General features: G+C 40.3%; 1 protein-coding gene across 7 annotated transcripts in view; it reads left to right on the plus strand.

Annotated features, from left to right (window-relative positions):
• The window catches only part of Sms (spermine synthase), a 184,674-nt gene that overhangs the window by 106,793 nt on the left and 51,490 nt on the right, over window positions 1-26,391 (plus strand). For all 7 annotated transcript variants that reach the window (XM_011314363.1, XM_011314362.1, XM_011314358.1 and 4 more), the window contains 3 exons: window positions 9,392-9,514; window positions 9,583-9,737; window positions 10,029-10,118. In XM_011314363.1, coding sequence (XP_011312665.1) covers window positions 9,392-9,514; window positions 9,583-9,737; window positions 10,029-10,118 — 368 coding nt within the window. The remainder of the gene's footprint in view (window positions 1-9,391; window positions 9,515-9,582; window positions 9,738-10,028; window positions 10,119-26,391) is intronic.

Genomic DNA, 26,391 nt, shown 5'->3' on the forward strand with positions numbered 1-26,391 from the left:
TTTTTTCACCCTCAGGAACTCATTTCCAAGATTACCGGCGGGGTTAAAAAGGTTTCTACAGGTGTAGGTAAATCGATTCAGGGGATGATTCTCCATTAATTTGTGCCTATCAAATTCGACACTTTTTCCACCTTCACTAGCCCTCTTCTAAGATGGCAAAAGGAGTACATAAATACCCCTACAGATGTGGATAAATCGCCTTAGGAGGTGATTCCGAGTCGATCTGTTCCTATGAATTTCGACCCGATTTTTTAACACTCATTACCCATTTAATAAATATCGGTCGAATGTATTCACCCTCATTATCCCATTTCCTAGGTGGTGGAGAGAAATTGGGCTTGATGGTGGGATGAGTGCATTGGAAAAAATTAGTGGTTGAGGCAGGGATGACTGTGTCAGGGTGAAATGGCGGCTGATGGAGGATTGAGTGCAGGGCAAAAAATGAAGGGTTGATGCTGGGATGAGCATGTCGAGATGAAACGAGGGGTTGATGGGGTGGGATGAGTGTATCAGGCTCAAATGGGAGTTAAGGCTGGGATGAGTGTATTAGGGTAAAATGGGGGCTGATGATGCATGAATTGCAGGGCAAAGCATGAAGGTTTTTTTTAATGCTGATTTTACATCGCTTTCAGTCAGAGGAGACTATGTGGCAATTAACACTTTTTCGATCCGGGTTAGATCTCACCAGTCTATCCGGCCATGAATCGAACGTGGAACATATTCGTTGTGAGGCAATGGCCTTAACCACTACGCCAGGCCACCGACAAAAAAAGAAAAAAAACCAAGCGTTGAATCTGCGAGTCAGGGTGAGATGGAGCGTTGATGCTGGGAGCAGGTCATGGCGATGTGGGGGGGGGGGGGGGGGGGGGGGGGGTTGTGGGATTGTGGGATTAGTGCATGTGGAGTATTGATGAAGTATTGACATTAGGATGAATTTATTGCGAAAAAATAAAGGTTGATGTTGATGTTGAGGAGGTACATGGTACAAATGGGGGCTTGAGAGTGGGATTAGTGTGTTGCGGTCAAGTGGGGGTTCATGGTGAGATAAGTGCATGGGAAAAATGATGAGCTGAGGCTGGAAAGAATGTGACAGGGTGAAATGTGGGTTAATGGTGGGATAAGTGTATCAGGGTGAAATAGCGACTGATGGTGGGAAGAGTTTATGGGACAATGAAGGGTTTAGATTTCCATGAGTGTTTCAGGGTGAAATGAGCATCGAGTGCATGGGAAAATATAATGGATTGAGGCTGATTTGAAAAGGAAAATCTAACTTCCCGTGCAAATATGATGGAAAACGCACTTTCCCTATCGAGAAAAATCCTTCGATGATAAAAACTCTCCTTCCGTCAGTTTTGAACATATAGATATGATCCACATCTGCGGATTTACAGATCCCCATTTACATATAGGTTTGTTTTGTGAAATGACTCGAAAATATCAGCACAAAATGAAAGGCAAAAAAAGCGAGGCCCGTTCGCAATCCCATTTTGATATATCACTCTGGTTTGCTGCTATTTCCATAATTACGGTAAGAGTTTTCGCCAGAATAATTGTCCAGGTGCAAATCAGGTATGGTGACATTTTTTATGAGCCTGTCGGCCACTTGGGAAATGGGGTTGTGAAGGTGTAGGCTCATTGTGTGATGAGTGTGCCAGGGTCAAATGGGGGTTGACGATGGGACAAGTGCATGAAGAATATAACGATTTGATTTGGATGACACACTTATCCATGCCGCAAATCGTTATTTTTTGTCATGCTTTTATCCCATAATCAACCCCCACTGCACCCTAACACACTCAGCTCAACCTCAAATCCTCATTTTTTCCCCTGTACTTATCCCACCATCAACGCCCCATGTCGCCCTAATAGACTCATCCTAGCTTGACCCTCATTAGACCCTGCCATTCATCCCAGCCTTAACCCTCATTACACCCCGTCACATTCGTCCCAGCCTCAACCCTCATTTCACTCTAATACACGCATTCCAACCTCGACCTCAATCTCCCCCTAATACACTCATCCCAGGCTCAAACTCCCATTTGAGCCTGACATTCATTCCAGCCTGCACCCCCATTTGACCCTGACACGCTCATGGCAGCCTCAACCCGTCATTTTTTTTTCATGGACTTACCCCACTATCAATTTCTCTTCGACCCTGACACACTGATGTAAGCCACGACCCTTCATCATGCACTCATCCCTCCCCTAACCCCTTTTTTTTCCATATACTCATCCTATCTTAAACAGCTCATTTCTCGTATGCTCTTATCCCACGCTGTATGCACATATGTCATCAACAAACCTCAGTTTATCCTAACACACTCATCCTACCCGCGATCCCTCATTCTTTCCCACTCACTCATCCCACCATCGACCCCCACTACACCCTGACACACTCACCTCACCTTCAATTCTTCATTTTTACCCATGGACTCATTCCTCTGCCTAGCCCCATTTCCACCCGACCCACTCATCCGACCCTCAAACGTCATTTTTCCCATGCACTCATCCCATCATCAACCACAGCTTCACCCTGACATTTCACTCTGCTCATCCCACCCTCAAAATCCCATTTTTTTTCAATGAATTAATCTCATCTTCAAACCCTCAGTTTCTCCCATGCGCTCTCGCCACCACCAATCCCCATTTGACATTGACACACTTAGCAACCCTCAACTCATTTTTTTCCCTCATGCCCTCATTCCACCATCACCCCACACTAGACGCTGACACACTCATCCGACCTTCAAGCCCTAATTTTCCCCCATGCAGTGAGCCCATCATCAACCACCATTTTGCCCTGACACACTCAGTCCACCCTCAACCGCTCAGTTTCTTGCATGCATTAATTCCACCATCACGCCCATTTCATCCTAACACACTCATCCAGCCGTCAACCCCCATTTCAACCTGGCTCGTTCATTCTATCTGCAATCCCTCATTTTTTTCTGCTGCACTCAGTTAAACCTCCTATCCTCATTTTTTTCTAATGCACTCATTTGGTCTCGCCACTCCGTCTAATCATCGTTTGAATCGATTAATGTCTGTAGAGACATTTTTGTTACCTTCCTCCGACCAGGTTGGGGATGGGATAGTGATGGTTCCAAAAATGGGGTTTAATTTGACATGTACAGATCGACTCAGGGGTGATTGTGAATCGATCTGCATCTATAAAATTCTACATAATTACATAATTACATAATTATTATATATACGTGTAGAGACTTTTCTTTTGCCCCTGCCGACTTTCTTGGAAATCGGGTATTGACGTTGGAATGATAGGGTTGAATTTTATAGCTCCAAGGGACCAACGAATCTCGACGTTCGACACTATTCTCAGTCAGTTGGGCCTAATTTAAATTAAAATTTAATGTGATACAATTTTTCCCCTAATTTTTTACCAATTTTTTAATTTGTTATAATGACGCTGTTTAAAAAAAAATATTCCATAAGGCATCAACAAATCTGGACGTTTCAGGCGAATCTCAATCGTTTGACCATCAATTTGCGCGACGATTTTTCTTCTAATTGTTTAACGAATTTCGCATTTCTTGACAAAAACGCAAACGTTGAATAAAAAATGTTCTGAGGAGCCAATCAATCTCGACGTTTTACACTATCCTACATCGGTTCAGCCATCATTTCCAAAAAAGTTTTTCCCCTATTTGTTTAATAACATTTAAATTTGTCAACAAAAAGAAAACCGTCAAATAGAAATTTCTGAGGGTACAATAAATTTCGACGTTTCAGACAAATGTCTATCATTTGAGTATTTATTTACAAGACTGTAACGAGATTTTTCTCGTTACTAGTGAAAACACTAGTAAAGTCACTAGGTGAAAGGAACGACATCTAACGCCGGCTGAAATAGCCGAGCGAAAGATGAGTAGAACATCGGACGACGGCCGATCAGGCTGCTCCGAAGGTGAATTTGACCAATCACATAGTGGGAAGAAACGTGGTAGGGTGAGACCATGTTCCGGAACACTGTGATGGCGCTGACGATAGCTGTTTCCCAATTCGGAAATCCACCCAGCTGTGTTAGGGAGTCCAGGCTGACGTATAGGCGTTCCAACTGGGTGGTTCCGAAGGGCGCCGTCGACTTAGACCAGGGACCAACGGCTAGGTGAAAGGACTAGCGCCTCCGGGATCCCGTCGAGTTGATTGGTGGCTGTGCGGTAGCGGATGACCCACAGTCGCTGAGATGCTCAGACTAGGGGGAGAAGGCCCTGGGAGATTTCAGGACAGTTCGCGTTGAGTGCTGGTCTCGAGCGGATGTTTTAGGAGCTCGGGATCAGTTGGTGGCAATAATCCCTGCCGGGATTATGAAGGGTACGTGGTTCCAAGAAATCTTGGAATAGCGAGAGAAGGGGACACTTATGTGTCCCCGATCAGTGAAATGGATTACTTTGAGGCTACGGACGAGAGTCTGAGGCTACAGAGATCCATCTCTAGGGCGAAACCCATGGTGTTGGGATGGACTAAGGGCTGGGATTCACGGTGTTTCCCGTTGGTCCGGTCGCACGCGCCTCCATGGGAAGTAACTCTAATTTTGACTCGCGATGAGATTGCTATTACCGAGCTCTCGAGTTGGGGTGGACGTTAGGTGGGTGAGAAAGGTATCCGGATGCCTGCGTCGCATGTGCCTCGAACAGTACATTCCATTCATTATACAATTTTACATTATACAATACATTCCCCGAAAGATATCGTTGACGATGCCGTACGCGCGGTAGAAGTTAGTGATTGAAGTTACTCGTACGTTGGTGAACCTCGCCCACTCTACCGTGTCATGCTGATGCTGGCTCGGCATTGTGAGACCCATCACCGAAAGTCCGCGGAGTTGACGAAATTCCTTCGCGGCTGGTTTTCCATCAGGTTTTCCAGAAAAACCTAGCTGGCGCCCAATCGTGAACGATAGAGGCGGCAGCCAGAATAGTTCGAAGAATATCCTGGGGTGTTGACCCAGGAAAATACTCTTACAAGACAAAGTTTTACAATTTGTTAAACAAATTCCGAATTTGTTAAGAAAGATGAAGCCATTCTAAAAAAAGTTTTGGATGGACTAATAAATTTCGGAGTTTTACATTATTCTGGGTCGATTGAGTCTAAATTTACAAAACAATTTTTTCCCCTCTTTTTTAACAATTTTTATATTTGTTAACAACAATGAAGCATGCCAACTATAATTGGAAAAAAGTGTTTCCAAGGGAATGCTCAATTTGGATGTTTCAGACAATTTTCTACCATTCAAACATAAATTTGCAAACGATTTTTTTTTGTCCCATAGAGATAAAACTCTCTTAACCCCAGTAATAACGGAATTACACCATACATTTTTCATTTAACATAAAAAACAGATGAAAAATTTGTTGGGGGCCCTCTCAAGCCCCACTGTTCAATGTCGTCCTGGTTTCTAGCGATTTCCGCCATTATCGATAGGCTTCAGTTTGAAATCAAGCTTATTGCTTTGACGGCAAAGTGGGAGGACGTAAAATCGCCATTCGGCAAAAAATTCGGGTGGAGGGATTTTTGCCCGACATTTCCCTAGGAAATTCGCCAGAAAAAACGTGTTTTACGGGAATCCAAATGCCACCTGCCCTAGACCCTCAAAAAATATGATTTTGGGGTCAATAAATACATAATAATTTTCGGCAGGGCGGTAATTAGATCTCAGGGGACGGAAATTGAGGAATGGACGTGTAATTACGTTCCAAGAATTCGCGAAGATTTCACCAAGGCAAACTATCCAAATGCTCGTGTGGTGAGAAATATGGCGGCTGAATCACTCAAACAAAAAAACCGTCACCACATTTTATACAACCATGTTACACTCCCGAAAACCAATTACCACCCCGTGAACATAATTATAGCATTTTTCGCGATTTTCCCTGGAACGATTAGATGCACTGGACACCCGTATTTTGTATTCGTGAGGACGAACTGATCAGCTGTAATTTTTAGTGATACTGAAATCAGGTAGATGGCGATAGTGGGGCCTCCTAAATTCGGAGAGGCAAAAATGAGCTTCTCCGGCAGAAGTGATCAGGAGCGTATGAAGGAGGGGCGCTTTAGGGGAGATAATATGCCAATGGGGGGATACGAATAAATGGGGTTGGGAGGGTGAATTGCTAAATTAGAGGTTAAACAGAGGCGTGAGGATAGAGGATGGGTGTAAGGGTGAAACTGGAACTGAGAAAGGTGTAAGTATATAAATATGGCGTTGGTAGGCATGCTTAGGGCTGAAATGAAGGGATGAAAATGGGATGAATATTTGCAGGAAATTGGGGGGTTTTAGGGTCAAGGGATAGAATGCTTCTGGATAAAATGGGGGGTTTTCACACCCTCACTAAGACATTTCCAAGATAGCCGACGGGGTAGAAGTCTATACGGGGGTAAAAAAAATGTCTTCACAGGGGTGGGTAAATCGACTGAGGGGGTGATTCTGAGTCGATCTGCATCATGGGGAAAATGAGGGTTGATGGTGGGATGAGTACATTGGAGGAAATGCAGAGTTGAGGCTGGGGTGAGTGTGCCAGGGTGAAATGGGGGTGGATGGTGGGATCAGTTATGGAAACAACGAGGGTTGATGGTGAGATGAGTGGATGGAAAAAAATGGGGGCTTGACGGTGGGATGAGTGTGTCGGGCAGAAATGAGGATTTTTTCCATGACTCATCGCACTATGAAGCCCCATTTCACCCTGACACACTCATCCAACGCTCCACGCTCATTTTTCCCATGCACTGACCCCTCATTCTACTGACCAATCATTCTACCCTCAAGCCCCCATTTTTTCCATCCACTCATCCTTCCCTCACCCCCCATTTCACCCTGGAAGACTCATCCCATCCTCAAACCCCAATTCACCCTGATAAATTCAGTCCACCTTCAACCCCTTAGTTTCCCCCATGTACTCATCCCACCATCAATCTCCGTTTTCCCCATGACTCATTCCACCCTCAACCATCATTTTTTCCGAATGAGTTCATCCCACCATGAACCTCCTTTGCACCCTCGCACACTCTTCCCACCCTCAATTCCTCATTTTTTTCCAATGCACTCAGTTCACCTTTCTATTTTTATTTTTTTCCAATTCACTGTTTGGACTCTGCAACTCCGTTGAATTATTCCGTGAATCAATCTAGATACACCTGTAGACCCTTTTTTTACCCCGTCAGCCATCTGGGAAAAGGGGCATCGATGGTTGAAAAAATGGGGTTGAAAATTATTGGTATCGATTGACTCAGAATCATCTCCTAAATCGATCTATATTCACCTGAACTGAGCTTTTTTTTACCCCGTCGGTCGGCTTGGAAATTATGTGATGAGGGTGGGAAAATGGGGTAGAAATTTATATATATCTATGTGCATATGGGGGCCGAGATTTTTATTTTATTACCTCATCATACCATCTTGAAAAGGGTTGGTAAGAGTGGGAAAAAGTGTATTGCACGTTTGGGTACATCTTCTCCCCCCCGTGATCCAGCGATAAATCCCCCATTCCACCTTAGGTGGCATATGGAATACCCCCATGCAATTTTCGAATAAAAAAAAAGAATGAAAAAATTTTTAGGCGCCCTCCAAAGTCCCACTCTCTGATGTTGCCCGGGTTCCCGCAATTGCCGTAGTTACCGACAGGGCATCGCTTGAGATCAAGCTTCTGGTTTTGTCCACGTAAAGTCGCCAATCGGGTCAAAATTCCCTCCATCCGGGCCTTAACGCTTTAATTATGTGATCGTGGGCGTGCTAACCATAATTGTTTCAAATATTTTCCATCCGTATTGGCTACTCATTTTAAATAACGGCCTAACGCTAATTTTGAATAGGAGTCTCCATAAGTAGAGTCTACGGCCTTCTTTCATATCATATCATCAAGCTTGTCTCCACCTCGATACTATATTGGGCCAGGGTGAACTTCAGAGAAAAGTATAGAATACTTAGTTGGAAGGAGCATTGACGGCACAAATCTATTTTCCCGTCACAATATTAAGCTTGGAATGATCTCGGTCAAGCCCCTTTTTGAAACAAGTACTTCTTAGCATAACCCAAGCTTGCAGTAAGGTGGACGCCGCACCTGGCATTCATGTGGAATTACTAAGCTTGGATCTAAGTACGTATTACACATTTTACCAAGCTTGACAAAGCATCCCGGATAATGCCAAAAATCTCCCGCTCGAACCATACTCGCTATAGCTTTGCTGTATATAGAAGCTAGCTGTTACATGTCAGGTGAACCTTAGATATAGCGCCCCCGCGGAAGCAAGGAATCTCCAATTAGGGCCATATATGCTCCAGCCTCGGTGTCACATCTTGCAATTATGTGAAATCCCGAAGTTTGCATATACCTAGGTATCACCTGTTCTATCACGTTCATCTGAAACCTCCCTTTTGAAGCTCGCCTTATAATACTAACATTATCAAAGCTTGACTGCGTATAGTTTCACCAAGCATGGTTGACCTGATCTAAATCTGTCGGATTCAGCATAATTGGAGCTAGGATTTGTAAGCTTGGATAAGGAAGGCTGTTCCCCTCGTCGAAGCGTTGAATTCCTCACCTGATACGCTGTTAACAGATGGCCATGAACGAGCTTGGGCCAAGCTCGGACCAATGGTGAATCCCCACCTGGGTATAACGAGAGTGAATTTTCAGCGTATCCAAAAGGGTCTAGCCCGATCGGCATTTTGAATCTGCTCGCAGCGAATTTCAAGGCGCTGTAGCCGTCACTACATTAACTACACACCCCGTACGCATCACCAGTACGGTCCCGCTTCAGTAACTTAGTAGGGATCGCTTGGCACTGCGTCACACTACATACATTCCACAGTCTGCCGCTTTCGGTTATATAAGTACCCGCATAACAGAAACTCGCTCTCTGTTCGTTTCTGCTTGGTTTGCCTTGAGTAATGAACTCCAGGGCATGCTCCTTAAGCGCTCCGCTTAACCTCTCTCAGCCTTCTGTCTAGTTTTCGGGGGGTTAGTACTAATTATTTAATGTGTCTGAATTCTCTATTTTTTCGAGCCCACCATTTTCACTAACTCTTTAATGTGAGGAATCACTTAGGGAATTAACACGCGATCATAACTGGCATAATCACCTACTGAAGTAATACAGCAATTGGCTCCTATTGTCGCTTTTCTGTATATGACTCAACTCGATAAACACTAGAGGTATTGAAAGAAGAGTTATTTCTCTCTAGTAAAAGAGTATTTGGCAAAAATAGTTTTTTTCTTGTGTATTGCTAATATTCTCCATATTTTAACGTACAAGTAATGGAATTGGAAAGTCAATTGTAGGAGTAGCCCTTTTCATGCAAATGATCATGTGTGTTAACATAATTTTAAAACATGCTGTTTGTAATCTATAAAATATTTAAAATTTCATTCTCAAGATGAAAGACTCCTGGAGTATGACATCGATAAGTTAGTATTTGAGGCCAGATCACCATATCAAAAAGTGGAAATTGTTCATTCAAAATCACTGGGGAATTTGCTGGTGTTAGATGAACTGCAAAGTAGGTATCGAATTAACCGATCCATAATTAACAGTTTTTTACTACTATTTACATTCTGATAAAATTAGATATGTCCGAGGCCGATCTTATATACACTGAAACGCTCATGCAACGAGGAAAGGAAAATTACATGGGGAAGGAAATTGTGATCTTGGGTGGTGGCGATGGTGGACTACTCTGGGAATTGCTCAAAGAGAAGCCCAAATATGTCACGATGCTTGAGGTAAATGTTTTTCAAAATTAATAGAGTTGCACGAACAGATAAACATCAATGAAAATTATGTCAAATATCAGCAATTCGCAAATGAAATTAAAACCTCGTTCAAAATGCCAAAACAAGCAATAAAAAGTCGACAATTATCCGTACAGTGTAGGTAACTGTTGGCTATTTTTTCGCAGCAGTAGGTTTGAACTTATTACACTTTATTACAACATGCTCCTCTCTTCAATTTTGATGGAAATTTTTCTCTCCGTGTTCATAAAAGCTTTCTCAATATACAAATTGTGATTGCAGATTGACGACATTGTGATGAAAGCCTGCAGTGAACATATGAGAAGCATTTGTGGCGATTGTTTGGATAAGAAGAAAGGCGAAAATTACGAGGTATTAATTTTCTTTATTCACAGCATCAAAATATGGGATCACTTTAAGGAGCGAATACCGATACGTAGGGGAGCAATTTAGTTAATGATTGTGACGATCGATAATCTCATAGCATATTATTTTGATAATACGACATACAGATTGCCTTAGGATACTTATAGGATAGTCCACAACTTCGTCAATATTCTTATTTGTTTTCTGAAAATTGTAATCTATGTGCCCAATGTGGACACGGATCGCTTCTCATCTCTATATGAATTGTACGGCACTTTGATAGTTCTTGTAAAGGTATAGGGGAGGTACATTTGTCCTATTGTTACTCATTTAGGACAGAGATGAGCAACCTCCAGGTAGCGCGGAACAAACTCATTAACTTAAATTACCATACCATAAATTAAATGAACCTTAGACTAGTCACTTCATGCGCACCGATAATTCTAGTTGAGTGGTTAGAGCAGAGGTGGGCAACCTCAGGTAGGCTCGGAGCTGCAGCCATAAAATAATTAAGGTCCCAATTATAGGGGACTTGACGCTATTACAAGGGTTGTCGTACATTTGTCGAGTGGGGGTAATATTGGGAGATGGCACATGCGCGCTATGGAAATGTGAGGGGAAAATGTTGTGAAATTTTCTATCGTGCTTGGACATTTTCTGTTTTCTTAAAATTAAAAAATTGGATGGACTGGTGAGTTATGTCCGGGTAATTCCCCGCCAACAAAGCCTAAAACCTGGAGTGAATTTTCAGCAAGGAAAAGGAAATTTTGACCCATTTATGGTTTTTTTGAAACTGAGGTATTTTCTTGACCGATAAAAAACCAATTTTCATTTTCGTAGGACTTTACTTGAAGGTGATTAATATCATAATTTCATTGTAAGTTGCTAATAACGTACTGAAAACTATTGAATATTAAGCCGCAAAAAAGTTGAGTCTATGTGAAATTACTTGCATTATTTCAACTCTTTCATACTAAAAGGCGAAGTTTTTGAAAGAACCGTTTCTACACAACGGAATGAGTTTTAAAAGAAAGATTTCAGGACATTTTTTCGTAAATGGCTTGAACTAGTATGTTCTCAAGGACATATTGAAAATTGGTCAAATTTATTAGATTTTTCAATAAAACGAAGTGATAATTCAATTTCATAATGCCGGCAGATTCCATAATAAAATTGAGAAACATCATTATTATTTATTTTCTATTTTATTATTATTTTGTTGAGAAATACTATTAATGTTAATAAGCGATCGATATTGAGCGGAATCGATTAAAAATTATGCATTAAATATTTCCAAGGATTGAAAGACACTGATAATATTTTTCTTAGGGAAATGTTCCGGCATTTTAATTTGGCGTTGAGAGTGAAAAATAAAGAGGGGAAATTCGGAAATTTATTATGATCAACAACATAATAATAATTATTAATAGTTTTCTGAACAATATTTCCTCTTCAAACAATATATGGAAGTTACGAATATTTTTTTTGTGCAATGCATTAGTGCATAAACGTATTAACTAATCAAAAAAATCAGAATAAAAATTTGGGTAATTAAAAGGAAGTTTCCATGGGAAAAATTGAAAATTTTCTTATTTTACTTTTCCCACCACCAAGTTTATGCCGAATATCCCCTCTACTCTTGCCTACGCGCAGGGCATCACGGGCCCCAAGGAGGGCGCAGCCATAAATTTTATGACTTGAGACAATTTAGCCTAATTGAGGTCGGGAGCCGAAGTAGCTCCGAGAGCTGAGGTTGCCCACCTTTGATCTAGCTACTACTACTAGATATTTTTACTGACATGTTTGCTACTTCGGATTATCTAGAATCTTGGAAAAACTACTTTATACACTTCTTTCTCAAACCAGATGGCCAAAGTTACAGACCGATTGCACTTACTTCCTGTATGTGTAAATTCTTTGAATCCCTAATTAAAAATCGAGTACAATGGTACGTAGAGTATAATGATTTGATTCCCAAAACACAAACACGCTTTAGAAAGGGTTTATCAACTTATAATAACATGATTAACTTTCATTTACATATAAAAACTGCCCTAAGCAAAGGCAAGGAGGCATTAGCGGCCTTTTTGGATATTGCGAGTGCATTTGACAATGTAAATTCTCAATTGCTACTTGAAAAACTGCGTGGTATCAGGTACTGCGACATTCTCTTGAGGTTCATTCAACAGCTTACGTATGAAAGATACATTCTTAGTGATTTTCTCGAAAATGACTTTAGAAAAATACATAAAGGGGTACCTCAAGGCGGAGTACTCAGTCCTCTCTTATATGTAATATACGTTTCAAACATCACTGATGGAGTGAATCCGGAGATACTTATCTCACAGTTTGCAGATGATGTTGCACTAATCACCAGTCATAAGTCCTCGTTAACATCCAAACATCGCATACAGCAAGCGATGAACGAAATAAAAGATAGGTTGCATACGCTGGAACTCGACTTAGCTCCGCATAAGACTGAACTCATTCAATTTTCCAAAAAAAAGAAAGGCAAAGCCGGGAGATATTTTGATCAAAATAGGCAACACCAATGTGCGCACTCAAGAATCTACGCGCTTTCTTGGCCTTATCTTCGATTATAGATTCACGTTTAAAGAGCACTTAGAACAGGTTAAAAAGAAATGTAACAGATCTATAAACATGGTAAAATTTCTCAGAGGCACCTGGTGGGGTTCTGATCCCTGCACCCTAACAACCATATACAAAAACTTTGTCAGGGCCACTATCGATTATGGTCTATTCCTGTATATCTCAGCTAGGAAAAGACAAATAGAAAAGCTTGAAAAAATCCAGTTCGCTGCGCTGAGAGCGGCGTTCGGATATAGAATTAGTACGCCAACAAATATTATTATTGCAGAATCAAAAATGACATTCCTTAAAGATCGAGCTCAATATCTATGTCTAAACTTCATACTTAAAAACTTCTCCAATACTGATTTGCTCACTAATAGGCTAATGCTACAATTTTCGAAAGATATTTCACACAAATTTCCAAACAAAAAAAAAACCTGATTTCACAATGTCTAGAAGAAGCACTAGGAAAAACCACAAACCTATATATGGAAAAAAAATACAATATATATCGGTTTGACCATGCAATCACCACACAGGCCATTCCCTTTGATAAAGTCACAGATACAAGGGTACTTAATGAATTGAATACTCCAGGTCGCATCGATATATACACAGATGGGAGCAAAAGAAAAGATGCACCAGCCGTCGGTGCTGCTTGGATAAGCCCGCAATTGAACATTGCCGAAAGTAAAAGTATAGATCATTCAGCATCAATGTATACTGCCAAAAGTCTAGCCCTTTACCTAGCCCTTGATTCCGCAAAAAATCACCTCGACAAAAATGTACATATCTTCTCCGATTCCCTCAGCGCTCTTACATCGCTCAACAATTCCAAGCACGATATAACGATTAATCCTTATATATTCATGTGCAAAGAAAAATTGGATGAATGCCTTAAAGTCACTCAAAATAATGGAACAGAGTTGAAATTGAGCTGGGTGCCTGCACACTCAGGAACTGAGGGGAATGAGAGAGCTGACCTGGCGGCAAAGACAGCAACAATGCAAAACCCCGAAGCCATCAGGGTCCCATTCACTGACTTAAGGGAATACACCAAAAAAACGTGCAAAGTGAAAACAAAAAAAACACTAACAGAATTATCAGTCAATAAGAGAACCGACTTCTTCAAGTACCAAACCACGAAAAAACCAAAGCCGTGGTACTTATATTGTCGTCGACTCTCCCGGAAATTCATTGTCTTTGTCAACATGGCCAGATCGAATGATTATCACCTAGCAGCATTATTAGCCAGAGTCAATATAATTGATGACCCAGGTTGTGAATGCGGGCATACTTACAACGATCTAAATCATGTTATATGGTCTTGTCCCAATACATCGAACAATAGGCAAGCTCTCATTAGGAATTTAATCAAATTAAATGTAGGCACTTGGCCGTTTAATATTGAATCGCTGCTATCTAGACTAGACATCAAAGCGTTGAAAACTATACATGAGTTTTTGAAAAAACACAGTATAAGAATTTAACAGTATTAGTATTTGACTGAACAGTACGAAGAAAGAAAAAAAAATGTATAGTAGAATGTATGTAGAACACATCCGCACTGTAACACTGGCAATGGGTTAATGAGGCCTTAAACGCATTCAAATAAAAAAAATTAAAAAAAAAAACAAAACAAATCCAAAGAGTAAGAAAAAAATCGGTCATGGCGCCACTAGCGGCGAAGCTTACCAACTTTTCATTAGTTCAAAGTTAAGCGAAGTTTATGAAAAATTGAGGAGGGTATGTCCGTATCGGACTTGGCAAGACATGACTTGACCCAACCAGTCAACGTCCGCGATGATGCTGCTTCATAGGGCTTTTTAAGCATCATAAAAAGAGAGGGATTAGCACCCCTAATCTCGTTAGTATGGGATACGTAAGAGAGGACGGTGTCTGCTACGTAAATTTGGATTCTCTCGGTCAAGAAAAGAAGAATTAAGAAGGGCTGATTCTTACCTATCCTTGAAGTTTTGATTCTGTCCGGAATCATAATCTCCAAGTTTCCGACTTCTTGTTGAATATTTTCTAACTTGATTAAGGAGAAAGTTTGAAATCTCTGAGCTGTACATAACGCCAAGAGAATAACGGTCTTCTCACTGAGTTGTGCAATACGTAGCTCATCATTCGGAGGTAGAGATTCACGGTAGGACTTTACACACGCAGGGTCCCAGGTGTGAGTGAACCTTAGCCTAGCAGCATAGAGCTTGACCACATCTTTGAGAAAATGTTGGACTGCTGATTTTTTCGCAATGACCTTCTGGGCAATTAAGGAGAGTGCAGAACGGTGAGAGTTGAGACAGCCATAAGTCGCTCCCCGTCAAAACTCTTCAGTCAAGAACTCGAGCACTACTGGGGCCGGTATATTAAAACAATCGATGTTTTTTTCCTGGCAGAAGTCCCAGCACTTCCGGAGTACAACGCTATCCTGTTTGTGGGTTGACTCCGTAATTGACTATATCGGAATGGCCGCTGTTGCTGTGCCGATCTCCCTTCTGACAAAGACTTGCCAGATAATAGTTCTGCCACCAGGTCAAGTTGGCAAGCTAGGGGATGGACCATAGATCTGCAAAGAAAAAGTAAGAGCTAATTCGAGGCCTTGAACTTGATGGGTTCTCTCTCCAAAGCCGATAGGAATAAAGGAGATCAGCGTTGTGCTGGTCAGAGAGGGACAACCACTATACCCGTTGCTTTATCCATCAGAATTTTCCGGACTTCATAGAAGAAAAAATTTCCCTAATTGATGGTCAAGGTGTCGATTGTGAAAGAGGAGGGACCCCTATGTCACGAGCAATAATGGACACATTCTTCATTGGTACGTGATGCAAAAAGGTCGACCTGTGGTCCCCCGGATCTCTGAACCAGACGTCTAAAAGCCTAGTCCGTTAATTCTCACTCTGTGTCCATATTACTGACTCTGGACTCATGATCTGCTTCTAGATTCTCTCTTGAGGGAATGTACGAGGCAAATAGCAAGACTGATCTCGCTTCACACCATTGCCACATCTCTCGAGCCAAGTTGTGGAGATATGAAAATCTAGTACCGCCCATGTCATTAATATAGGCAATATTATATTATCCACCATTGTCCAAGAAGAATCTCACGATTCGACAGATTTCGAGCGAAGCAACAAAGTGCCAGGCGGACTGCTAAAAGCTGTAGATAGTTGATGCTAAAACGTCTCTCCTCTACTGACCAGAATCCTCTGGCTGTGTTACCTGTGCTCCTCAGCCTGTGAGGGACGCATCGTTGCAAATATTGATCTTTGGCCTCTTCAAGCTGATAGGACAGTCCAGGTCTGACTGGAGAAAATGAGGGATCACCATCAATCGGTCGAAATCCCCTTCATTTACACTCAAGCATGATTATTTGGCCCTCTCCAGTGATTGGGTGTAAAGGGACACCTCATAAGCAGCAGCTGGACAGATATAAATGAAGGAACGTATCAAACGAGCGAAACGCCTGCTTGAACATTCTGTACCAGGTTGGAGACGATCCAGCAACTCTCTAATTGTCACCCGTTTCTTCTGAGGAATTTCCAGACATAGTTCCTTGGAGTCAACCACATACCCAAGATATTCACTTCGATTGGTAGGTCTTCTCTATGTTGACGACGGAACGTAGACTGGCTAACAGTTCGACGATCTGTCGGGCATTTGAATTACATTCCTCAGCAGAAGAAGCTATGCAAAGAATGTCATCTAAATAGATAGATGATACTAAGCCTTTAGCTAAAAAATAACCCATCACTGGTTTCATTATTTTCGTGAAAGCATGCGGGCCACTAGCCACACTAAAAGGTAAGCAGGTAAACTGGAAAAGTCCACCTCTGAAATGGAAACGAAGAAATTTCCTATCTTTCGCATACACCTGAATCGAGAAGTAAGCATCTTACATGTCAACTTTTGCAACTTTATCACCGTCCTCATGTCTTTCAATTTAAAGTGAGGGGGTACTAAGAACATATTAAGTTTTTTTAGATTGAAAAAGAATCACTTCGTCCCATTCGACTTGTGTATTAAAAAATAGGAAGAAATAAACTGACCCTCACAGGGGATACAATGCTCAATCGCACCTTGACCTAATAGCCCAACCAACTCAGCACTAATGACTTTCTCCTCTAATGCAGAGAAAATCGGCTCTGCAGCAACTCTGGATTGAAAAGGGTGAGAATTGACGGGGATTCTATAACCCTGCACACACTCCAGAACGAAGGTATATGTGCAGATACTTCTCCACTTAGGCATGTGTCTGATATTACCAGCCAGGACGCTTACCACTTCTTGGCTTCGTGGGTCTTGTGTGGGACTAACGAGGCTGGCATTTGACTGTTGGGATGAGGAGATATGCGATTGGAGCAGCTGCTGGAGCCGCTATTGCTTACTCACGGCTTCCCTCGAGGTTTTGTGCCCACTTGTGGCCTCCTGAACGTGATAAGCGGGCCTTTCGGGTTTAAATTGTTCCGCTTTTTCAATAGAGCAAGAGCAACTCTGAGGTGTTGGCTGAGCTTAGACAAAGTCTTGATTTCCTTCACCTTGTCCGGAAGGTTGGATGACATACAGCTGCTGGTCTGGCGAGGTAGCCTTGAAGGCATCACGAATCTGTTAATTGAGACTAGGCGATATGAACGCTCTTCTACTCGACGAAAAACCTCGAGACACCTGGGTCATCAATTTTCCTGCATCACAAAGTTTCTGCAGGAAATCTAGTTTGTCTATCTCATCATCTTCCAAAAGAGACAGTTGCTCCCAGTGCAACGAGAACAGAACCTGCAAGATTCTGTGAGGCGCAAAATTTTTTATCCTTCTGAACCAGAGTACCCGTTGAGATACCTAAAATCTCAGTATTTAGCTATGGAGCTCCCAATTGGCACCTTGAGAACGTGTAACGTAATAATTCTCCATTAACTTATCCAGAGCCTCTTTCTCTGGTGGCTTTGTCAACCAAATTACCCAGCGAATTACCAGCTCACCTTGGAGAGATATTTCCAGCTCCTGAGGTTTAGATGAGTCGGCGCTCAGTACTTCCAACAAGTCCGGATCCAGGCTGGAGGCGTCCTCTAGAGCCACAACGACAGGATCCGTTTCGATAGGGATTGCGCCTTGTGACGCCTCTGTTGGTCTGCTTGTCTCTGGGGCGGGGGCATCTGACGCAGATGTGTTGGACGTGGCCGACACTCCGGTGTTTCCACTGTGTTTCCACGGTGTTTCCACTGGTTTTGTGGGTGTCAGATGCCTCAGAGGCAGATGTTGAATTTGAATTCCCAACGTCTTCATTTTCCCTGTTTCCCGGAGATTGACGACCCAAGGAGAGGTTAGGACGTGAGTCGTTCCCTGAGAATATGCTCAAACTTTTTCTATATTTATATAATATATTATATCGAGACAGAATCCCTTTTCCTCTCGACTATTTTATATTGATTTGAGGATTTAATAAAGGTTCCATTCGACGCGGCTTGGGTCAGGAGCTGGCAGGGCTCAAGACGAATAATTGTTACAATAATTTTTGGGCGCCAGTTAACTTTATCAAGATTGACAATTTGTACTATAAATTAGAGGTGGGCAACCTCAGGTAGGCTCGGAGCGGTGGCTATAAAATTATTAAGGTTCCAATTATAAGGGACCTAACGTGATTACAAGGGTTGTCATATGTTTGTGTACTGGGGTTAACATCGGGAGACGACGTATGCGCGTGATTGAAATGCGAGGGCAAAATGGTTTGAATTGTTATGCACGTGTTCGGACATTTTCTTTTTGATAAAAAAAAATGAAATTTAAAAATGATGGTTTAGATTCAACATTCATCGAGGGAAGTGAAAGTGGGATGCTTGTGAAATGGAGAGAAAAATTTCATCCTCAATCAAAGATTAAAGGACACCGATAATGTTTTTGATTGTAAGAAGTTTGTGCATTTTAATTCATCGAAATGAAAAGTTTGAAAATGAATGTTAAGTTAGGTCTATTACCAACGTGGTCATATTTAATAATTGTTTTCCACACGATATTTTTTCTTCAAGACATCTATGAAAGGTACAATTTTTTTTTCTATAAAGTCGATTAAAAACAATCAATAATCAATCAATAGCATAACAACAAAAAAAGCAATAATTAAAAAAATATTTCCATTGGAGAAATAGAAAATTGATCTATTTTGCTTTTCCCACCACCATGTTTCTGCCGAATATCCCCACTACTCTTGATTGCGCGCAGGGCCTCATGGGCCCGAAGGGGGTGCAGCCATAAGCTTTATGGCTTAGGACATTTTTACCTAATGGAGGTTGGGAGCTGAAGTAGCTCTGAGAGCTGAGACTGCCCACCTCCGCCATAAATGATACATTTGAAGGCTAGAGCAGGAGACTATTTTACAAAGACGTAAATTCCAAGTTGTGTGAGAGGTTTGCCGGCCGGAACGAAAGTGATTTTTCGGGACACGCTGACCACTTGTTGCGCGTAATCCCATTGGATAATCTATATTCCGACGCAACTCCCTTGACGCAAATAAAGACTGGGCCTCCTAATTATTCAGTGATGACGTGACATCAGTTTGGTCATACTGGCATGGGTTTGTCGATTGTTTTCCGTTGGTGACGCTTTGAGACTGACGTTGGGGAATTTCTATTGACCTGTCACAATATTTATATTATATTTCTATATTGATTTTTAAAAATATTTTTCTATGGCCACGACCACAGCCATTTTATTATTGAAAATAATAAATATATAATAATTAATAATAAAATGGCTATGGCCATAATCATATCCTTTTGACCACATGCTATCGCCGCAGTCATGAAGTTTGGTAACAATAGCCGTTTGGGCTATCGCTATCTTGCTCATTGTCTTCTCCATCATGGTGGGTATTTCCCCAACATAACATCTTCATTCCAGAACGGTTTGCTTCCTTATTCTGTACTTCCGTCATTTTATCTCCATGCTCCAATTACCATTTTTTCTTCATCTCGGTTGTTTCTTTCAGTCTTGTTTTTCTAATTTCTTCAGAATTATCAATTATCCATTTGAAATCTTGACACATCCTGAACTCCTGTAATTTTGATTCTTTTTCTTGAATTTCAATTGTTTGTTTTTCCCTTTGTTTTTTCCTGAAATTAGGTTCAGTTAGTTTTCAAATTAGTAAGCACTCCAATATTTTCATTTAATTATTTCTTTAGTCTCATCAAAAAAAAAACGGAGAACTTTTCCTAATGCGTTTATACTTGAAACCTAGGTGGCAGAGATTCTATTTTTTTTTTATTAATGTTTAGAACATGCGAGTCGTGCAGAACTATTAGTTGAATATTCCTATGAGAAAATCTCTGGCTATTTTGATCAGTGAATTTTTGGTTCTCTCTCTCTCTCCCTCTCAGGTTCATTTTTGATTTTGTATTTGATTTTGATTTTAAATAATATTGTCATTCATGTTATTCTTCCATTGAATTATATTCCTGAATATAATTTGCTAGAGTTTGCAATTTTTAGAATTTTGTTAGTACCATCAATTCTGATAATTTTCTTGGCATCAAATTTTATTCTGATATTATTCCGTTTGAAGGTTGCGTGACCTCCAAATAATTTGTCTTGAATTTGTTTCCGTTTTGTTTTCATTTTGTTGGAAGGTCACAAAGACTTACCGATTTCTACATTACTGTAGTCTCGAGTCAGTGAATTTTATTCTAACTATTTTCTTAAAAATTTTCTGATTAATTGTGACTTTTCTTGATCTGTAACAATTGAGTCTCGTGACTCAGTTGTTTATGACATGTTATTAATTCTGATTTCGGTCTGACTAACTTATTTATTAATTTTTTTATTTAAAATTCACGGACTTCAGACAACTGTGATATTAAATTAACTGAATGATAGTGTTAGGAAAAAGCAATAAATAATAACCGATGTGCTCGTGATAAAAATAACTTTAAAACTGTTTAATTAAACACAGATTTATTTAGATACATTTCGGAGCAGAAATTTCTCAAACACCCATGTGATCCCATTGTCCACGAGAGCGAACAAACGGTCATCTAACCTGACGTCACACTTGACACCTGCATAAAAGACAACTTTGCTCTCTCTAACACTTCCTTTCAAAGTTCCTCGCAAATTACTACTATCTTCTAGCAATTCACCTAGATTGGACAACGTATTACTCCTAATGACTTTATACTGTTTTGTAGTTTTTGATAACTCAGACCTTTTGTTAATACATTCACTGGCATTTTTTCACTCTCTAAATATTTCAGTGTTATTGTCTTTCAACCATATAAATCACATATGAAATGATGACGTAACCAAATGTGTTTTTTTCTAGAATGAAAAACGCGGGTTTCAACTAACTTCTGTGCACCCTGATTATTATCGTTAAATAAACTCTCGATTTCTCTGAGGAGCCTTTGTAAATACAAAACTTCTTTCGGGGCTTCGCACATGGCCATATATTCTGCCTCTGTACTTGATAGTGCAACTGTGTATTGTTTATGTGACTCCCAACTTACTGCTCTACCACCCAGAATGAACGCAAATTCTGTATATGAGCGACGATCATCCAAGCAAGCACTCCAATCTGCATCAACGTAAGCAAAAAGTGCATTCCCTGTCTTCTGATAAGTGATTCCGTAATTCCGGTATCCCTTTACATATCTGAACACTCTCTTGACTGCAATTTAGTGTGTTTCATTATAATTTGAATAGTATTGACTTAAAAAATTCACCGGAAAAGCAATGTCAGGGCGAATTGACACAGAATGAAAATATCGGAAACTTCTGGTCTACGCAATTGGATACCAGGAGCAAATGGAGTTGAGGCCGATTTACAATTCTTCATCATTTTTTAACGCTATATGCCAAGTCCTAGCCGTACTTAAAATTTTCTCATTGTAAACTACTTCTTCTTTCGATCCAACTCGTTTACCAAACAATATCCTCTCCAGAGTCACCGTCAGACGAATTGGGATTTCCATATAACCTTCCTCGTTCAGATCTCCATTCAGATAAGCTGTCATGACATCCATCTAATGAATCTCTAGACCCAATTAAGCTGAAAGTGCAGTTAACAACCGAATTGATGTAGATCTTACCACAGAAGAAAATGTTTGATGAAAATCTTCACCAGGACGTTGTGAGCATTCCTTCTCAACTAGTCTCACTTTCTTTTTCACTGCTGGCAAATTATCATCGTGTTTAGTTCTGAAAACAAACTTGTTACCAATAATAAAGTTATTGGTCATCGGTTCATCGGTCTACGGACAACTTTCCAAGTTTTATTTTTAATTTGCATTAGAAACTCATCATCTATCGTAGCTTCCCAGGATTTTGCATTCTCAGAAATAACTGCCTCCTCCCAGCTTAAAGGATCCATATCAACAACCAAGTCGGCAGATCGACTCTCGATCTTACTCCCTCCCAACTGGTCGTTGTCATCTGTTACTTCACCATCGTCAGGACTATCATAATCCGGAAGACTATTGAAAATCTTGCTTGGCCTACGTCTCTGATCAGTTTGACAAATTTTAGAACGACCTCTAGCTCTTTTAAAACGAACTTCATAACGTGGTTCAGATGTAACAGAAGTTGCTGATGATTCAAAAACTTCCCCGGATGAATCAACGCTTTCATCATCAGAAATCACTTCTTTAAGCTCAATTTGAACCCATTTCTGTACTGGCTTGCCATCTTGTGAACCATTCATTTGAGTAGCCTTACTGAAAATCTCCTTGTAAACAGACTCCGATCCCATCTCATCAAGAAAACGAACATCTCTGCTGATGATAATTTTACGGGATCTGAGGCACCATAAACAATAAGCTTTCGATTCAACAGAATATTCAACAAAAATACACTCATAAGACCTGGAATCTAATTTTCCTTTCTGCATTTTATCAAAGACAAAAGCTTTCGAACCCAAAATTTTAAAATTGTTGATAGACCGAATCTTACCAGTCCAAATTTCATGTGGTACACCATTCGAAATATTCGTAGGACATCTGTTGCGAATATAACATGCTGTATTTACAACCTCTGCCCGAAAACTTGGTGATAAACCAGCTTTTTTCATTATACATTTCGACTAATGTTCGGTTGATGCGTTGTGCAACCCTATTCTGTTTAGGTGTATAAGGCGCCGTTATCCTCCTGCCGATTCCATTCTCTTCTAAATATCACTAAAAAGTTGGTTACAATACTCCGTACCGTTATCTGATTGCAACAGCTTAATTTTCGTACCCGTAAAAGTCTCAACTGCCACTTTATACTGTTTAAAAATTAGCAAAACTTCCGATTTCTGTTTAGCAAAATAAACCTGACACAATCTGGATTTATCATCCACGAAAGTTACAAAGTATTTAGCTCTATAAATGTGACGTACAATACATCTGGCCACATACACCACTATGAATGATTTCTAATAAATCTTTAGTACGCTCTGAATCTGATACAGGAAATGAGCACTTGAGTTGTTTCTCATTAATACAAATTGCACAATCGAACAATTTATTTCCGGGCTTTATATCTAGACCATGAACTAATTTCTTATTCACCATCAACTTCAAATCTCTCACATTAACATGTCCATGTTTGTAATGCCAATTATCCAAACTGTTCTTCTGACGTACCTTTGACTCAACAAGATTCACTTCGTCATTCCTGATATAATATAAATCTCCAACTCTATTAGCAATCATACAAATTTTCCCATTTTTTCGATAATTACACCATTATTCTTATCCAAAATTACCTGAAAACCATGATCAGTAATTTTGGAAACTGACATCAAATTTGTTCTTAAATCTTCTACATGTAAAACTTGTTCTAATCTATACAAACGATTTTCTCGAATATTTCCAACCTGAATTTTTACATCATCAACTCCATTACTTTTTGTTTTATTATCAGTTGCGAGGTTCGGTGATTTATCCTCTGCCTCTTGATCAAAAACTTCAGAAGCGACTTTCTTTGCATACGAACTTTCATTACATTGTCCAGTTAGATGAGAACTCAGGACAGCACGACGATGCGTGTCGGCCCGAAATTCATCGCAGAGCAGTGGTACTCAACTACCTTTCTCATTTCCTGACGTCTCGGACACGCTGTTGTCATATCTCAGTCGACGTTAATTTCTAATAATTTAAAATTGGTTGAATAAATTTTTTTTTCCTATTTTTTTAGTGTTCAGGAGGGGTCCCTGAACTCGTGGTCGGAAAGTATTACAAGTATTACACTCTCTCCAATTTAAGCCATATGTCTTAACACCTTTCAACTGTTTCATCTCCCAGCAACCAACTTCGAATACAATATCAGCCCTATCAGCTTCGTATTTTTTCTATCCCACTCAGCTGTATCACCACTCTCAGGTTTCAGTTTTGTTCCATGAACATAATCAAACAATTCATGCTTTGCTAACACAGCTTCCATCTGCATTGTCCATATATCATAATTATCTTTTTCTAACCAATCAATAGTAATATTTACTCTGCCGTTATTCATTTTTTACTTTCCACTATACAAAATCATACAAAATTTACTTCTTCTATCTAACTCTCTCACCAACCGTACCTGCACCAGGTACTGGTGTCTTCCAGATGCTCTAGTCTCTAACAGATAGTGACTTTTATAGAAGGAAAAATAGCATTTTTGTTACTAACACGTAATCGTCTTTAGAGGGGATTTTATTAATGCTTTTCGATATTTTTATTTTATCGAGGTTGATTAATTTTATCAAAAATTTTCCTCCCCGACAATTTTATGGACTTATTTTGTTTGATTCTTTATATACCAGTCGCATCCTCTTTCAGGGGAACGATAATGAAATGACTATGTATCGAGCTGCTAGAGTTAAAGAGGCTGGGACTGGAGAAAGATTTCGACGGTCCTCATCTCGTCTAATGACCTGGCGCCTAACAATTTTATCTTGTATTTTGGTTTTGCGATTACTGGTACCACAGGAGAATCTCGTCTTTCTTCAGATATTACGTCGCAGCTTCTTCAAACAAAATTGAATTTTTAACCATTTCAAGGGCTGGAAAATACTTAGATCTGAGTGATCCTCTTTAACTGAATCACAGTGACTATTCGTCAACATTGACATTTTTTTTGGAACGTTGATCTTTTGTGGGGGCTCCGATAGTCTGAGAAGCGACACTTCCATGCTGCCTTTTATATCCTTTTGCAGCATCTTGAGGAAAAAAATGGAATTTTAATACTCTATTTACGTGATTCAATTCTGTTGAAGAGAGTTTCAATATTGAGAAAAAAAAAAATACTTGAAGATCTTGAGTTACAAGTATCAACCTGAAGTGAATATTTTGGTTTTTTCACTTAAAATGAATCTTCATTGTTTGCGTCATCTGCACCTGTAGTTATGCAAGAAACGATTTCGAATCATAAGATTAAATCATTGGGGTATTAAAAAAATGCATTACATGGAACTCTTCATGAAATTAGCAAGAATATGGGAATTGGCTTTCTCTCTGACTTTGTGTTGTTCATGTATATCATTGTCAGATCTGCGATTTGTTCTCACTGTCTTCATATAGTGTGTTCAGGTAGTTTTACACCTTTTGGCATTCCTTTCATTGGGTCTGCTACAGATAATGGAAGCGTATATAAAATATCGAAAATAAATCGAATATTTTCCCACTTACTACTTCCCAACTCATATTGAACAGTCTATTATCACCAAAAAATCAATTTCGAAAAAAATCGAATTGGATGGTTCCTCCGCTTAATTACTGATTTCATATGTTCACTTAAAGAACACTTCCTAAGGACTCATATGACCATGGCCGGCGAATTATTATAAAATAATTCCCAGCCCTGGCACGATAAATCCGGAAAATGATTCACTGGGGGGCGAATTCTTTAATTAATTAAATGATATTTCGGAATTCAGTTTAATCACAAAAGTAACAAGAAGATTAACTGTTTGGGCCTTTTAGAAAAGAAAAACTAGGGAAGGGGTAAGGCCAGCCAACTTGCGGCAACATGATAAAATTTATCTAATAAAAAGAAAGAGAACAGGGGGAAGCTCATTGCTGAAGAGAGGGGTGAAATTAGGGGGGTACTGATTCCGCTTATCAAAAAGGGGAAGTATGTAATAAAATCTAATACACTATAAACAATGAATAATGTTGAGGCTCACCGTTGGGGGAGGGGGTTATGATTGGGGACAGGGCGAATATCGTTGGGGCAGGGGATTAATATCCAGGGAGTACTCACACCAATGGCAGCTTTCCGCGATCCTCCACGTGCAATCCTTCACGCGAAATCCTCCACGCCACCAAAACCTCCACGTACAAAATTCTAGAGTCCTAGCGTCTTCCACACTCACATTCCTGGATCCACAATCCCTCCACACAACTCTCTCAACAAACTCTCCTCCACAAGAACTCTCCAACGAAACAATACTCTTTCACGCAAACAAAATCTCTCCACAGGGGCAGCTGAATAGCGACTGATGACTGCTTTTCACTCGTTCTTCTTCTTCCCCGATTATCGGTGATAATATATGTAACGTGACATTTTCCCGGTGAATGGGAAATGCCCATTACCTTCGCCCTACTTCCCCTGAGCCTAACAAAAACCTGCTAAAATTTAACCTTATGGGCGCCAGGTAATTTTTGACCGGAATTACCAAACCGGAAAAAGTCCTTAATCCTAAACTTAACTAACCTCGATATTCGATTCACCGAAAATC

Source organism: Fopius arisanus, unplaced genomic scaffold (genome assembly GCF_000806365.1).
Source record: "Fopius arisanus strain USDA-PBARC FA_bdor unplaced genomic scaffold, ASM80636v1 scaffold00158, whole genome shotgun sequence".
NCBI lineage: Eukaryota > Metazoa > Arthropoda > Insecta > Hymenoptera > Braconidae > Fopius > Fopius arisanus.